The sequence below is a fragment of the Lissotriton vulgaris genome, chromosome 1_1 (assembly GCF_964263255.1).
Source record: "Lissotriton vulgaris chromosome 1_1, aLisVul1.2, whole genome shotgun sequence".
Taxonomy (NCBI): Eukaryota; Metazoa; Chordata; class Amphibia; order Caudata; family Salamandridae; genus Lissotriton; species Lissotriton vulgaris.
The window spans coordinates 1703561827-1703576835 of record NC_141685.1 but is presented as its reverse complement, the minus strand read 5'-3'; the positions used below and the strand labels follow the sequence as shown (position 1 = coordinate 1703576835).

The 15009-nt window shown below is 43.1% G+C and overlaps 1 protein-coding gene across 3 annotated transcripts in view; it reads left to right on the top strand.

The window, feature by feature from the left end:
* Positions 1 to 15009, top strand: part of SFMBT2 (Scm like with four mbt domains 2) — a 916952-nt gene that overhangs the window by 889548 nt on the left and 12395 nt on the right. For all 3 annotated transcript variants that reach the window (XM_086918957.1, XM_086918956.1, XM_086918958.1), the window contains one exon: positions 12001 to 12249. In XM_086918957.1, coding sequence (XP_086775083.1) covers positions 12001 to 12249 — 249 coding nt within the window. The remainder of the gene's footprint in view (positions 1 to 12000; positions 12250 to 15009) is intronic.

Genomic DNA, 15009 nt, shown 5'->3' with positions numbered 1-15009 from the left:
AAGCGCAGGAATTTCCTCACACTGACTGGGATGCGCACCCCAAGCGAGCGATGCGGTAAAACTTGCAGAAGGTCTTTAAAATCTTGGTTTCCAGCTTCCCAACACAGGTACAACTTCCAGAGGCAGCAAAACTGACCCAGCACTCTAGGAAGGAAAGAACTCTCTCAGCAGAGTTCAGGGAAGCTGGGGGTGAACTCCTTTTGTTCCTGGGACTTCTTAAGAGGGAGCCAGCTCTTCTCAGGCCCGTGGAGATTCCTTCAAGCAAGGGGACACGGCACAAAGCAAAGTCCTTACCCTCTCCTTGACAGCAAAGCAACAGCAGGTCAGTCCAGCAGAGCAACAGCAGGACAGTCTTCCTTCTTCAGTTTCACCTTTCTCCTTGGCAGAGGTTCCTTCTTGATTCCAGGATGATCTCATTTTCTGTAGTCAGGGATCCTGTACTTATACCCTTAAAGTCTTTGATCCCTTTGTGCAGGAGGGATCTGAGCCCGTCTGAACCAGTTCTTGGTGTTCCTTGAGCACTTTGTTTTCCTGGCCTCTCCTTTTCTTTCAGCAAGAGGGGCAGGGTCGTCAGCCGCCCAGTAGGAGGTGGAGCCAGCATTGTGGGAGGCAGGCACAGCCCTATTCAGGCCCAGGTGCTGTCCCCTCCCACCACTCAAGATGCAGATGCAGTCATTCAGCCTAGGGCTGACTCAGCCAGCCTCCTGCCTGCTCCCAGCCTCTGTCACTCTCCAACCAGACAGTCAATTCACAAACAGGACAGGGCACACAGAAAGGTCCGACAAGAGAACAGCCACTTTCTAAAACTGTTGTTCTCAAACACAGGATTTAACCCCTTGCCTGCTGATGATGGAACCGCTCCGTCATCAGCTGCGGTGGCGCTGTGCTGATGACGGAGCGGTTCCGTCATGGCCCGCTCGGCGCTCCAGCGCGGCGTGAATTCCGCGCCTGCGCTGAGCGTTCCATTGAGCGGGGCGGGCCATGACGGAACCGCTCTGTCATAAGCACAGCGCCACCGACGCTGGTGACGGAGCGGTTCCGTCACCAGCATGCGGCCGCCGGGCGGCCGCCCCGCCCCCTTAGCACTGCGGCGGAATAGCCGCCGCAGTGAAGGGGTTAAAAACAATCTTTCCTAAAAGATGTGTTTTTAAATTCTGAGTTCAGGGATACCAGACTTTTATGTCCTATCTTGCTCCTATGGGACGATATGCTGGTAGCCACTGTAGCCAGCATTCCCTATGATAGCCTATGGGGCAAGATAGCCTTACAATAGTGAAAAACGAAAATGGCTGTAATTCACTACCAGAGCATGTCACCTGCACTAGTACATGCTCTACCTTTCACATACACTGCTCCCTGCCCAAGGGGGTACCTTGGGTCTTCCATAGGGGTGACCAATGTGTACAGAAAGGGAAGGGTTAGGCTTGGCCAGTGGGGACACTGACCAGGAGGACATGGCAGTTCACAGACTGCACACAGGCACTGCGGTGGCAGGCCTGAGACACCATTTTAGGGCTACTCATGTGGGTGGCACAATCAGTGCTGCAGGCCCACTAGTAGCATTTGTTATCACCAGCCCTGGCACACTCAGTGCACTTTACTAGGGACTTCTTGGTGACACAAATATGCCAATCATGGATAACCAATCACAATAAATATTTACACAGGGAGCACTTGCACTTTGACACTGAACAGCAGTGGCAAAGTGCCTAAAGCATCTAAACCAGCAAAAACGAAATCCAGCACAGCATGAAAAATATAGGAGCTAGAGGCAAAAAGATAGAGGGTACCAAGCCAAAGATGCCAGGTCTAACACCTCCCCACATAGAAGGCCTGTGTCACAATTCTGGGAGCAAGCTCACACCTTGTCAGCCCCAAGGTGACATCCATAAGCTCATGCAAATGGGTTTTAGATGCTTTAGGCAGTGAACAGGTAACATTCTAAAAGTACCTTTTCTATAATATTCGTGACTGTTCTCCAAATCTGTTTTTACATGTCCTACTTTTAAATACCATGCTTCTTGCATTATGGGCAGTAAGAACTACCTCGGGTGACTTTTTAATATTTATGTGAGAAATCAGGATCTACTTGCAGTGCCCCCCCTCTTTTTGCCCCAATTTCTGACTAGGTGCTAGTTTTCCGACTCTGATTGTCCCATGGGCTATGTTAACCAGACTCAGTGCCTGTGCTTTGATTAAAAGTGCATGGTTTGGTATAGCTACAAGTGGCAATGACAGACCCCTGTAAGTCCCTAGTATATAATAAGGCAAGGGGGATTCAATCTATCTAGAAGTCCCTAGTAGATATTAGGGCAGGGAGGTTTAGAGGCTCAGTAGATTCATTAGAGTACGCACTACCGTGTTGCTTGCTTTCATTTTAAAAGTCAACCCTGCCTTGCAGGCTGCTTTAAAATGTTAATAATATGCAAATTCGACTTTTGAATTAAAGGTACTTCCAAAGTACCTTATTTTTACCTATACCACCTTTAAGGTCTCCCCCAGGTGCCTCATGGGTAGAGTGTCTTGCAACTATAAGCATAGGCATTATAAAAGATGTTTTATAAGCCTTGGTGAGGGGAAAACTGCCTATTCGGGTTTTACCCATTGTAGTGAATGGCTCCATTGGCTCACATTGGGATATTTTATTTAAGTATACATATTAACAGGAGCCACTTAGAAAAATACTTCAAGGTATCTAATTAGTAGTTAAGATAAATCCAACAACTTGCCAATGTTAGATTTGTAATAACTATACATTTTCTGGGAGCCAAAATGCATTTTTCAAGCTGCTCTCTCTTGATTGGCCAGCCTTTTCAAGGCTGAGCCAGAGCTGCTTGCTGAGGTGTTATGTCCTGTCAGAGTAGACAATAGATTTTTTGTGGATGGAGAACTTTAGCTGCAAAAGCCAAAAGGCAGGAAGAGGATGGGGGCAGTCAAACTGGTCTTCAAAGGGAGAATGACAGTTTGGGACCAGCACAGACTGACCCCCTACATCCTGCACCCCGAGCCGCACAGGTGCCTCAATAATTAGATTAGTCAGGGGGTGTGATAGTGAAACTTAGCCACACGGGTGGGTTGGTTTAGCCAGATCTTAACCCAAAGGGGAGAATTTCTCTTTGTTGGATTTTGAGAGAATGGTGCTTTCTGGGACAAGAATATGCCACACTTTGGAGGAAGTGGTCCTACACCTAGGTGGCACCCGTTATCCCTTTGGTCTGGGGTGACTTCGATCTGCTACCTGAAACTACAAGGAGAAGAAGGACTGCTCTGCTGGAACCCTGGCCTGCACCCCAAATTACTTCACTCTGAAGGACTGCATCTGCTACACACTTGAAACTACAGCCCTAAGGATTTTGCCTTGCTTTAAGAAGGATCAAGGGGTGGACTCTCTGTAAGCTACAGGTTAACTGAGCTCATCTGCATCAGCTCTACCAAGAAGTCCCTATCGTGGAGTGTGTCCAGTGGGCTTTTTAAGAAGTTGGACAGATGCATTGTAGAAATTGAAGTCCCAACATCCCAATGACCATCTCAGAGATTCTACGCTCTTGAATTGGTGTTGTGGACACTTAGCCCCTCAAGGAGGAGCTTCAGGAAAAGATTCCCGAAGTTTAGCGCAAAAAAAACATACGTTGACCAGGTGCATTGTGGGGTTTGTAGTTCCAGACCCCGCAAGGAAAACCAGAGCCTCTGAACCCTGGACTGGTGCTATGGACCACTTTCCTGCATCAAAAACACTTCTGGAAGTAGGAGTAAAGAACTCTTGACTTTTTCCGGTCCAGCACAACCTTTTCAAACCCATTGGGTTCTATTTACTTCTAAGCGCTTGTTTTACTTTTATTCTTTAAAAATTCATATTTCTGGTTCCCTACATTGGGTTTTGTCATTTTGGGGTCTGTCTGTTCAGGAAATTATAAGTCATTGTTATGAATTCGAGTTGGATTTCTATTGTGAGTTGTCTCTTACTTATTTATTGTATTGGTGTTTTTAATGCTTTACACACCTGTCTCCTAAGTTATGCCTGCCTGCTCATTGCCAGCTACTAAAGGGTTGAGCAAGGGAATAATTTATTGAGACATTGACTCATCCTTTTATTGTATTTGTGGCCTTATTACTAGTGGTATGGTACTACTTATAACTACTAATAATGCACTTTACAACAATTTAAATTGAGGGTTTTGGCCTATCAAAACTGGTTATTTTGGTAGTATGAATTTGAATTTTTAAAATATGATACAGGCAGGGTACAGTGGTGGGCCTGCCATCATGTTTGCACTGTGTCTCCCGTCATTGGTACAATGGGTGCTGCCGTCCACAAGCAACATTTAACTTACAGGCATTGGGTACACTTTATACCATATACTAGGGACTTATAGGTAGGTTAAATATGCCATTTCTTCCCTGGACCAGAAACAAGCATCCTGGGACTGGTTTCTGGCTAATCAGCGGTCATCTGCCAGGCTAGCTTGAATCCAGCGGCAAAGTGAGTTTTGCTAAGTTCGCCCAAAGTTGGCAGGGTATGCCCAGACGTGGGTCCCTTGCTCACTTTGCCACTGATTTCTAGATAGCCTGGCTGATGAGGGATATGAACCTGAAACCGGTCCCAGGATGCTTGTTTCCGGTCCAGGGAAGACATGACTTGGCAGCTCGAGCTGGACTGTTCCCATGAGGCACAGGGTCAGACTGATTTGCATATGGCCATGTCTTAACTGGGGTGGCGGAGTGCGCTAAAGGATGATGATGGATTAAACCCAGATCAGTTGACTGGGGGTGAGAGCTTGCAATGTTCAACACTCAAGCCATCATCCCCTTTGGTTTTGCAGTGTAATTACTACCTCATGTTGCTATCTGCAAAATGAGTGAAATGCATTAAAACATGTGCAATTCAAGGTGTTTTTGAGGTAAGTATACATTTAGCACTTGCTAGTACAGGACACAGTTTGCTTGAAAAAAGAACCTTTCCCCCAGGTCAGAGTTTTTTTGATGTCATGTCCTGTTAGGTTCCATAATGATCATGAAATGTCAATTCTACTAACTCCATACATTTGGTGAAAGTACAGCTCTGCCAGACAGAAGCTTGAACCTTTGTGTTTAACTTGTTTTCATCTAACTATGAACCGAGCAACAAGCAATACTAACAGAAGGCAAATAAATAAGCATTTCAAGTGTAACATTTCAGAAGTATGGTTTACCTCACATGGATGTACTATTATTCTGATGTTCATTTGAAGGATATATTGTCATCTCTTTTGATAACATTAATAGCTTAGACAAACTCAAATGGTGCTGTGAACTCCAGTCATTTTAAACTTATGTGGTCTAGTGTAAAAGCCTGATCAAGTCAATAGATTTTGGTCAATACTTGGAGGTCCATTACCACTTGTTCCTCTTCTTTGTCACAATTCTTATCTTTGCCAGTGACTTTGAGGCAAGAGCCCCCCAGTGCTCAAAGATTGCGTACCTGATGGAAGTTGTCTTCTCCTTCATCTTTGTATAGTAGGAAAAGTAATATTTTGGTGTTAGACCTGACAATTTCTGCAAGGTCACCCCTATATTTTTGCTTTTCTTTGTTGAACCTGTTGTTGTTGTCTTGTAGGACTCTGCACACTTGTTCTCTTTCTAAGTAGTGGTTAACTGCTTGTGATCTCCCTCCTTTAACATGGTAAAATTGATATAGAGCAGATTGGTTCATTTACTTTACTTATAAGTCCCTAGTATATTGTACTACAAGTACCTAGAGTCTGTAAATTAAATACTACTAGTAGGCTGTAGCCGGTAGCAGCTGGCAGAGAATGAAGGTGGAGTGGTAGGGGCAAGGGGGAGTGGCGTTGGGGACAAAGAAAATACCACTTACCTCTTCCGCTGGCAGCATTTCTCCTCAGCTTCTTTGGTGAGTTCCAGAACCAGGAAGCATCCAGGCCTCCCATAGCCAATCACAACACTGCAATGCAGCTTTGTGAATGACTCCCCTAAGCCTAAGCGGAACACGCCCGTTCCTAGCCTACTGTCTGTATCAAGCCACTTTGGGGTGTTACTCACAGAGCTCTTTATAGTCGGGCCCTCATTGCAAACATGTTTAGGTGGTGCACATGTAGGAGAACTTCATATTTAGAAACCAAATTAATGTGATGGTACCTAAGATAAAGATACGTTGAATGCACGTTCTTTTAACAAAGCAATTGAAGACTCCCGCCCTCTCTCTATAATAGGGCCAGAAATACTCACATTCCCATGGTTGGTATTTGGAGCCGGAGCAGGTGCGTCTTTTTCGGTCAAAGTAAATGCAGCAATAACCTTGTACAAGATGCCCGCAGCAATAGCGCGCGTCCTCCCAGCCGCTATTATTACTGCGACCCAGGGAAGTGGACAGGCAGAAGAAATGAACATACACTCAGCTGATGTGCAGACGTGCCCTTAAATAGCGTCATTGAAGGAGCGAATCTTCCTACTATGCTGTTTTTGTGCGTCACTTGATAAACTGAAATGTAACCCTACCTGAACCTAGGCGGTTTACTTTATGAGACAGTAGAAGGAAAGTGTTGTGGATGCTGCACAGGTGGTGATAAAAAAGCCCGAAATGCATTGGGTAAAGAGACGAAGCACTGAGGATGTTTTATGGCCATTTCACACCCACCTATTCCCACTGCTCTGAGTAGGTGAAATGTTCTGAGGAAAAAAGGTCGAGAGTGCAGTTTTACTACATTACATGTCATTTCTATTTGGTGTGAAGTTCGTGAATCGGGCTTACATCCTCTCTCAGAATGAGGTCATTACAAGCCTGCATATGATACTAGTTCTCATTTTGATGAGAACTAGCATCATATGCAGTTGACTATTATTTTCTCCAGCAAAATTTAATACATGTTACTCTGTTGTAGACATCAAAGGTCTTGTAATTCATCATTCAGTACTGGAGAGCATGTGCGTTGGGATGCCGAATTTTAGAGAAAGGCTTTTAGGAAGTATTATTATCATCATCATCAGCTAGAGCATTTAGCACTGTAGTTTTCTGTTTCAAATGTTCTGATACGGACATAGTAATATAGGTGTCATCATTGAGGGCATAAAACTGAACCAATGTACCAGCTTAATTTGATAAGTGTTATGGTAGCCCACGAAATGTTGCTAGATGATTAATATAAACATAGGTTTTGAAAATGTCTTTGGATTACAGTTATTTGAATTTCATGCCTGCTATCGAGGCCAGTTTCTTAATTACATATCATTTATAGCAAAGTTTAAAAAGATCTAAAATGGCAGGAGAAAGTGGCATATATATTATGTGGCCTATATATTATGCAGCCTGAAGCTATTTTCTTATTAAAGAAATAGTCATTGTGTCAAATTTGATCGCGTTTTGAGCATCGTTCGAAGAAATTATAAGGTTGACATCAGAACTGGTACCCTTCATAACATCGATATATATCACATTTATCATAGGATGGCATTGAAACTATGATCAGGGTAATTTGTTACTTTTCGCTAGCTGCCCTTATGATATGTCAAGCTGCAAAAATGATATTTAAACAGAAGAGAGCGGTTCAGCCCTCCATTTATGTTTTTTCATATGGATTTATTTATTTATTTATAAAGTTTTATATATAGTGCAAACATGACCGATTGTTCTCATGTTGGATGTGGTTGGTCTACATTCTTAAATTGCCATGGTCCAAGGGCAATGCTCATTGAAAAGTTCTTGCCAGTTCAGATTCAAATTCAAAATTCTTCATTCGGTATAAACAAGTTGACCATAAAAAGCAGTTATGCAATATCAGTAATAATAATATAAAGAAGATAAAGTAAAGAATTCCAACAGTTAAAAAAACAACAATATATATATAAGCATTTAAAAAAAAACTATTATTCTATTCTCAGTCCTTCATTATAACAATAATAATTCAAAACAAACATCAATCTTACAGGCATTCTAAATAGGTATAACAATTTAAGAATTACTTACATCACACTTAGTTCAAGTTCAGAAGATTTAGAGAACCCCTCTTTTCTGTTGATTCCCAGAGGAATATATCTATTAAAAGTGCTTCAATGTGAATACTCCATATTGGCTAGAAGATGATACCTTTTCTAATATTTACTTGACAGTTCTTTTCCAGCTGCATTCAGACGACAATGGCTTTCTGAGGTAGGCTTTCGGAGGAGTAGTTGCCTGAATAGTGTATTTTGGGACAGAAATTGGACTGAAGCTGGGGCTCTATCGCGTGGCACTGACAGGTCGCATGCTCTGATCAATGGGTAATGAGAATATCGAAAAACTTGGCCCTGTGCATTGTTCAGTGTCATTTGAGTGATTCATGGCATTTATGAACTGATAAAGCTTGGGCTTTGTGCTTCATAACCTCATTGCATTTTGATGCAGTGTGATTTATTGGTCATATTTTTAAATCGTGTTGCTCTTTATGAACACAAGGACACTGTGGGATATCAAGCATGGTGACTGCAGGTGTTCATCATCATTATTGTAAATCCTTTTGAATATATAAATGCAACAAAAAAAAATGCAATAATTCATCTGCAAGCCTATTTAACTTCAGATGTGTTAACAGTAATTCCAGGTGTTTTGGACATGCTTATTTCATATTGAGTTTCTGAAACTTTTTAGACACTCACCCCTAGTCACAGATCTGGGTTGAATCCATCATCGTTCTTTAGCTCACATTGCCACCCCTGAAAATTTTCAGCACTCCGATCATCATCTCCTTGTGTTTACTTTGTTTGCGTTAAGATGGCAGGATATGCCCAGACATAGGTTCCTTGCTCACTTTGCCATTGGATTTAAGCTAGCCTGGCTGATGAGGCCTGTTAGCCTGAAACCGGTCTCAGGATGCTTGTTTCCGGTCCAGGGAAGACATGGCTTGGCAGTTCGGGCTGGACTGTTCCCCTGAGGCACTGGGTCAAGACTGATTTGAATATAGCTGTGTCTGAACTGGAGGACCCTAATGGTTACCAGCCCTTACAAGACCCTGAGGACATCAGGTATGAAGATATGGCAAATGCTAGTAGACTGGACACCTCATTAGACACTGGCCTGGTCTCGCCTTCTATCGTGGCTATGGGGCAAGGTACCTCGTTCACTATTTTGGTGAGGAAGGTAGCTGAGGTTCTGGACCTTCAATTGCCCCTAGTGGTAGTCAAGACAAATGTCTTGATGGAGGTTCTTCAACTGTGAGTCACCACATCTAAACCACTTCTCCCTTACAATGAAGCCCTCACTGATGTCTTGCTTGGGGCATGGTTCAAACCCTGCACTTGTGCTCTTGCCCACCGGACAATTATCTACCACCACTGACCCTTCCCAGGTACCGCAGTTTCCTCATTCAGCACCCCACCCCGGAAAGCTCCAGGCTTTCACTTCCAAAATCAACCTTAGCACCTTCCCTACAGTTGGAACCCAAGAGGCTGGATACCTTCAGGAAGAGGATGTTCTCTTCTGCCGGGATGGTGAATACCACGTTCCTCTTAGGCCGATCCTACCATATGATCTGGGACTTGAGTCTCAGAGGAGCCTAAATCCATACTCTCTCAAGCAATGACTGACGGGAGAGATGTAGTCAAGTCCACCATACAATGTGGCCTGGATACGACAGACTCGCTGGGAAAAGAGATTTACTTGTTGGTGGCCCTTACTCGCCACGCCTGGTTGTGAATCACTGGCTTTTCAGGTGATGTCCAGGCCTTCCTCATGGACATGCCATTTGATGGCTCCCATTTGTTTGGCAGGAAGGTGGGCTCTGGATTGCTTTAAGGAAAGCAGGGCTACAGCCAGGTCTTTAGGTCTTTCTATGGCCCCTCGCCAGCCCCAGTCCGTTTCCTCCCCTTTCATGGAAGGGGTTTTTAACCATTTCTCTACTCTCCCAGCCACCCAGGCGAGCAGGTTTCACAACCTTTTTGTAGCAGGACATGCACACCATAGACCATGTGGGACAGGGTAGCCAGGGGTTGGGCCGGTCCCCCATCTCCCCACACGTGCAGCCTCCAAACCCCTTTAGTTTGCCCTCCAAACATCATGGACATCCAGTGAGGGGCTGGATCCGCCAACATCTGCACCACTGGAGGTCAGTATCATCTGACCATTGGGTTTTGCAGATCGTCTAAAAGGGATACCCACCCCTTTGTGACCACCCCATGCTAACAGGCTGATGGGGAACCATCTCCCCTTACTCTCTCAGGAAGTGTTGGCTCTCTTGGTGAGAGGGTGCTGACATCAGAATTAGGTTGTGGTTGCTATTCCTGCTACTTTCTGCTGCCAATGAAAGATAGGGGCCTCTGTCCTATAATAGGCCTGTGCCTTCTCATCTCTTCCTCAAGGAGGAGAATTGCAAAACCTGAATGATCACTCCTGTTCGGTCTTCCCTGGACCCAGGAGACTGGATTGTACTGTTGAACTTGCAACAAGCATATTTTCACATCCCCTTCCTGCCTGCCCACAGACCCTACCTGTGATTCACAGTGGGCCAAGAGCACTTCCAGTTTTCCAGTGTCCCATTTGGCCTTACCAGCTCTCATCAGGTCTTCACCAAGGTGGTGGCGGTGGTTGCAGTACAAGCAGAGAACAAGAGTGCCAGTCTTTCCTAATCTCAACAATTGGCTGTTGAAGGCAAGCTCGCCCAAAGCAGGGTTGTATGACAGAATCCCGCATGCATTTGCCCTGCATGCCTTAACAATGCAGTCACTACCCTGACTGCGACATTACCATGTGTTACTTTACCATGCAAGTTGTTAACAACAACTTGCCTTTTGTGGGCGCTGGACTTTAAAATATTAGAAATTACTATTCCGACTCCAATCTAAGCAACAGTAGGGAAGGTTTTGGACTAAAAATCCAACACCAGTTCAACAACGTGCCCCCCTCGAGCAATTTGTTTTAATAACTTGCAGGTTAAAGAAATGTGTGGTAATTTCACAGTCAGGGAAGTGGCTGTGTTGTAAAGGCAGGTCATTGTTCTGGCTGCAGGGAAACGGATGTTCCCCCAAGGCAGTCTCACACCCCCAAACTACAGTGGACATCCTGCTTTCGCTGGGGTACACTATCAACATGCTAAAGTCACACCCTCCTCCTCAGATGCTCCCCTTCATCTGAGCTGTTCTGAAAACAGTGCAGTTTGGGGCCTGTCCTTCCAAGTGGTGAGTCTGGGATATACAAGCTATGATACTGATGTTTTAGCCTCTATCCTGGAATTTGGGGAGACTGATTCTAAGGCTGCTGGGACTCAAGGCCTTCTGCATCCTACTTGTGACACATGCCCATGGCATATGCGGGCTCTGCAATGGGACCTGAAGATCCAGTGGGCACAGCATCAGGGGATTCTCTCCAACATGGTCCAATTATAGTGTAAAGGGTTATCTCTTTTAAGGATCCTAGCTTAGCACACCAGTTGTCATAGTTTCACACTTCTGGTGTGGAAAGTCACAAAAAGAAAGTGACGTCAATGCGCAGGGGTGGTGTCAATATATATATATATATTCCGGAGCAGAGGACACCAATGATGGCACACTGAGTCCAACAACGCCACGATCAACCGGCGTACAGAGGTACTGCTCATCAAAAATTTCCAGATACAGTCTGACGCCTGGGGAATATTCTAAGGCAAGGAATCTGCAGCTAGATAGTCTCTACAAGATGAGGAGTTACCAAAGGTAAGTAACTTGTTCATTAGACATGAATACTAGCTCAGTCAAATATATGCACACCTAATGTTTCAAAATGATATGACATGATTCAAATAATGACCAATTTGAAAGATAGAAGAGACAGAAATTGCAGTCAAGTGTGAAACCTATTGACATGCCATAGTAATGCTATCTGCATGGTCATAAGAGGTTCTCAGTGAAGGGTTGCTTTCTGAGTAGGTATGTGGATTTTTACTAATGATATAAGCTGACTGTTAATAATCTTTCCGACAAAAAGCAAGATATTTTGATCAAAAGCTTCTGTTTGTAAATCAGCCAACAAACATTTTTCTTACATTCTTTAAAAAAACAAAGGAGAGTGATGGTGAGGACCTTGAAGGGATGGAAGAAGAGTCCGGGAGTGAAGAAACCAGCTCTGAGCTGCGTGAAGACCAGACTGACACATCCTCTGCAGATATACCTCCTATGAGGCCAAGAAGAACGGTCACCGTACAGGGCAGTAGAGAGTCTCTTCGACACCCAGCTGCAAAGAAGGAGACGAGAGAGCGGAGAACACGAGCTTTCTCCCATATTGAGAGAGAAAAGCAGAATTCCAACAAGAGTGTGAGTACAAGATGGAACTTAGTTCAAACCCAGCCACTGGTTATCGAGAAAACTCATGAAAATCCATATGATTGTGAATTATTTATCTAAATGCATTCCTTCGTTATGAGATAATTTCCTTTTTGTCTTTGATATTTGATGATCCATGTCTTAAAGCAGTGGTACTCCATGTACGACACATGGCCTGCCAGTGGTACGTCAGACAGTTCCTTATGGCCCACAGACCATTCTCTAGGACCCTTGGCAAACTGAGACTTGCAGCAGAGAAAGCTCGAGTTCCATTTTTTTGTTAATTCTGCTGGTTAACAAACACTGTTTACTCAGTCTGCGTTTTATTGCTCTAGTAATTTCAGCCTGTTGTATAAGCAGGGCTTCCCTGCTCATACTACAAGCTGAAATTCCTCTAAAAGAAGAGTTCAAAATCTGCAAAACAAAGAAAACAATATTGTATGGTATTTTTGTGTTCCCCTTATCACGGGGCACAACATCAATGGCAGGCGAAGTGGATTTAAAACAATGCCAAAAATAATTTACCGAAAGGCTCTCACTTGGTCTTTTTTCATTAGATGTATTAATGTAGCCAAAAAAGTAGTACAATGCAGAAAATCAATTGTATGCTCTAGATACATAAATTGTGTAAAGAAACAATACACGATCCAGATTAAAATGACTAAATCCAAGAACTAGGTCATTTAAAATGCTCTGCCCAAGACAAAATAACAGTGTGAGAGAGAGAACTCGTAAATAGTGCACTTGTCCAACAAGTTTGACATAAAGTTAAAATAAGCCAACCGTGCAACCGTGTGAGCCTGCAGTCAGTAGAGCTCCAAAGCAATACTAAAATTATTATGCAAAATATTCACTAAAATTAAGTGGCCTAGCAAAAATAGCTCCTAATGAAAAAGGCAGCACAGGCCGACAGAGATCAGAGCAGAATGAAACTCCAGATACAAAAAGAACTCCACCGGAGTCTATCTATACTGTCGATACACGTTATACAAAACAAATTGTGACAATTTTAAATTCATAACATTTAGTCAGCACCAGATTTATTAAACAAGATCTTACAAAAAATGATACAATTCTATTTATTTCCACCCGGAAATATCTATATTTATTAAAATACATAGCACATTATTAACTACTGTGCAATCATTCATTATTATAGATCTTTCCACCAACTTAAATTAACATTGCATAAATTCATTTATTTCACATTGTGACACCATTCTTTCTGCATGCTTCATGGTGAAATAAACTTCACATAATAGGAAATAGAAATATTCACTTCTGCTAACATGCTATAGTCTTGAAAGGTTACAGCAAATTATCTAAGGAAAGATACAGTGGTGATTCAGACCAGCAGATGGAAATTCACAATATTTTTCGGTTTTACAGAAAGATAAACTTGTGCACATTTATGTTGTACACATTATTTTAAGACCTACAGTTAGCAACACTAAATTAATGTTGTTTACATTTTTAAATTGTAAATGAGCTTTTTCACTATCAGCAAGGTGGCCATGGTCGTAGGCTAAGGCTATGGAAGTATATGAATGGGTGTGGGAACTAGGTTCAAAAGTACAATGAGGCAGGATCAGTGAGTGTGGGAGGGGGTCAGACAGGTAGCTAAAAAGAATAAAATATTCTGCAACTATTTTGCTGGTACTTCACCTGCATGTCACTGAATATAAAATGTAATTCACACACCCTAAATAAAAAAGGAATGCAAGTTAAACAAAACTGTGGAAATGTACTCTTTTGGTAGGAGCTCTATTGGTTCATGTGATTACTACAGGATTCAGATTTGTGTGTGTTACAGGAGAATCACCGCCTAGAAAACAGGTTGGTGCATGGGCAAAAAGGGATGAGTATTTGTAGTTCTATGAGGTCCCATCCTGTGATAGTAAGATCTGTGCATATGCAATTCATTAGTGTGTGTGTGGGGGGGGGGGGGCGGGGTGAAATTTTGCGTAATTTGCTGTTGCACAATTATGTGAAATTACAACATAATTACGCATAAATATGTGATATGCATCTTGCACTCAAAAACTTACCAAAATAGTGCATGTATGTAATGTAGTTTCGAGTTGATTTCTGGATGCTCGCATTCAAAACACTACTGCTTGCTCTCAGATTTGTAGTTTTTGCACTAAAAAATTACCCGACAGTCTGCTCGGGTAACAGAAATTCTACCTGAAATGTTTGCTTACCACACATATTATGGGAGCCACCACTCACATTTAAAACATTACTACTCATGTTCGGATTTGTACTTTCACACTGAAAATTACCCGTACGGTCCGCTAGGGTAAAAAATCTAACATAAATGCTTGTTGACTTCCAGCATTAAAAGAACTGCAACTCATATTCAAAACACTGCTGTTCACACTCAAAAATAACCTGAATGTACACCTTACGTTACAATTTCTCCGCAAAGAGCAGTTTCATTAGGTAGCATGGCATAATGGTGTAATCTCGGTAATTTGACCTTTATCTCGTTACATAAAATTACCATATTCACACCTGCTTAACCTCTTCGCTGCTGATGAAGAGCTCAGCTCGTCATCAGCTACGGCGCTCGTATGCTGATGACGAGCTGAGCTCGTCATGTAACGCGGTGTTTTGAAAATTGCCGCACACAGCGGGAAAAGCCGCCGCAGCGATGCGGATAATTAAAATTTCCTCTAAACCAAGTCATTAGTTCAAAAATGTACAACACACACAACCACACAGAATAACATGCGCTACACAATTTAA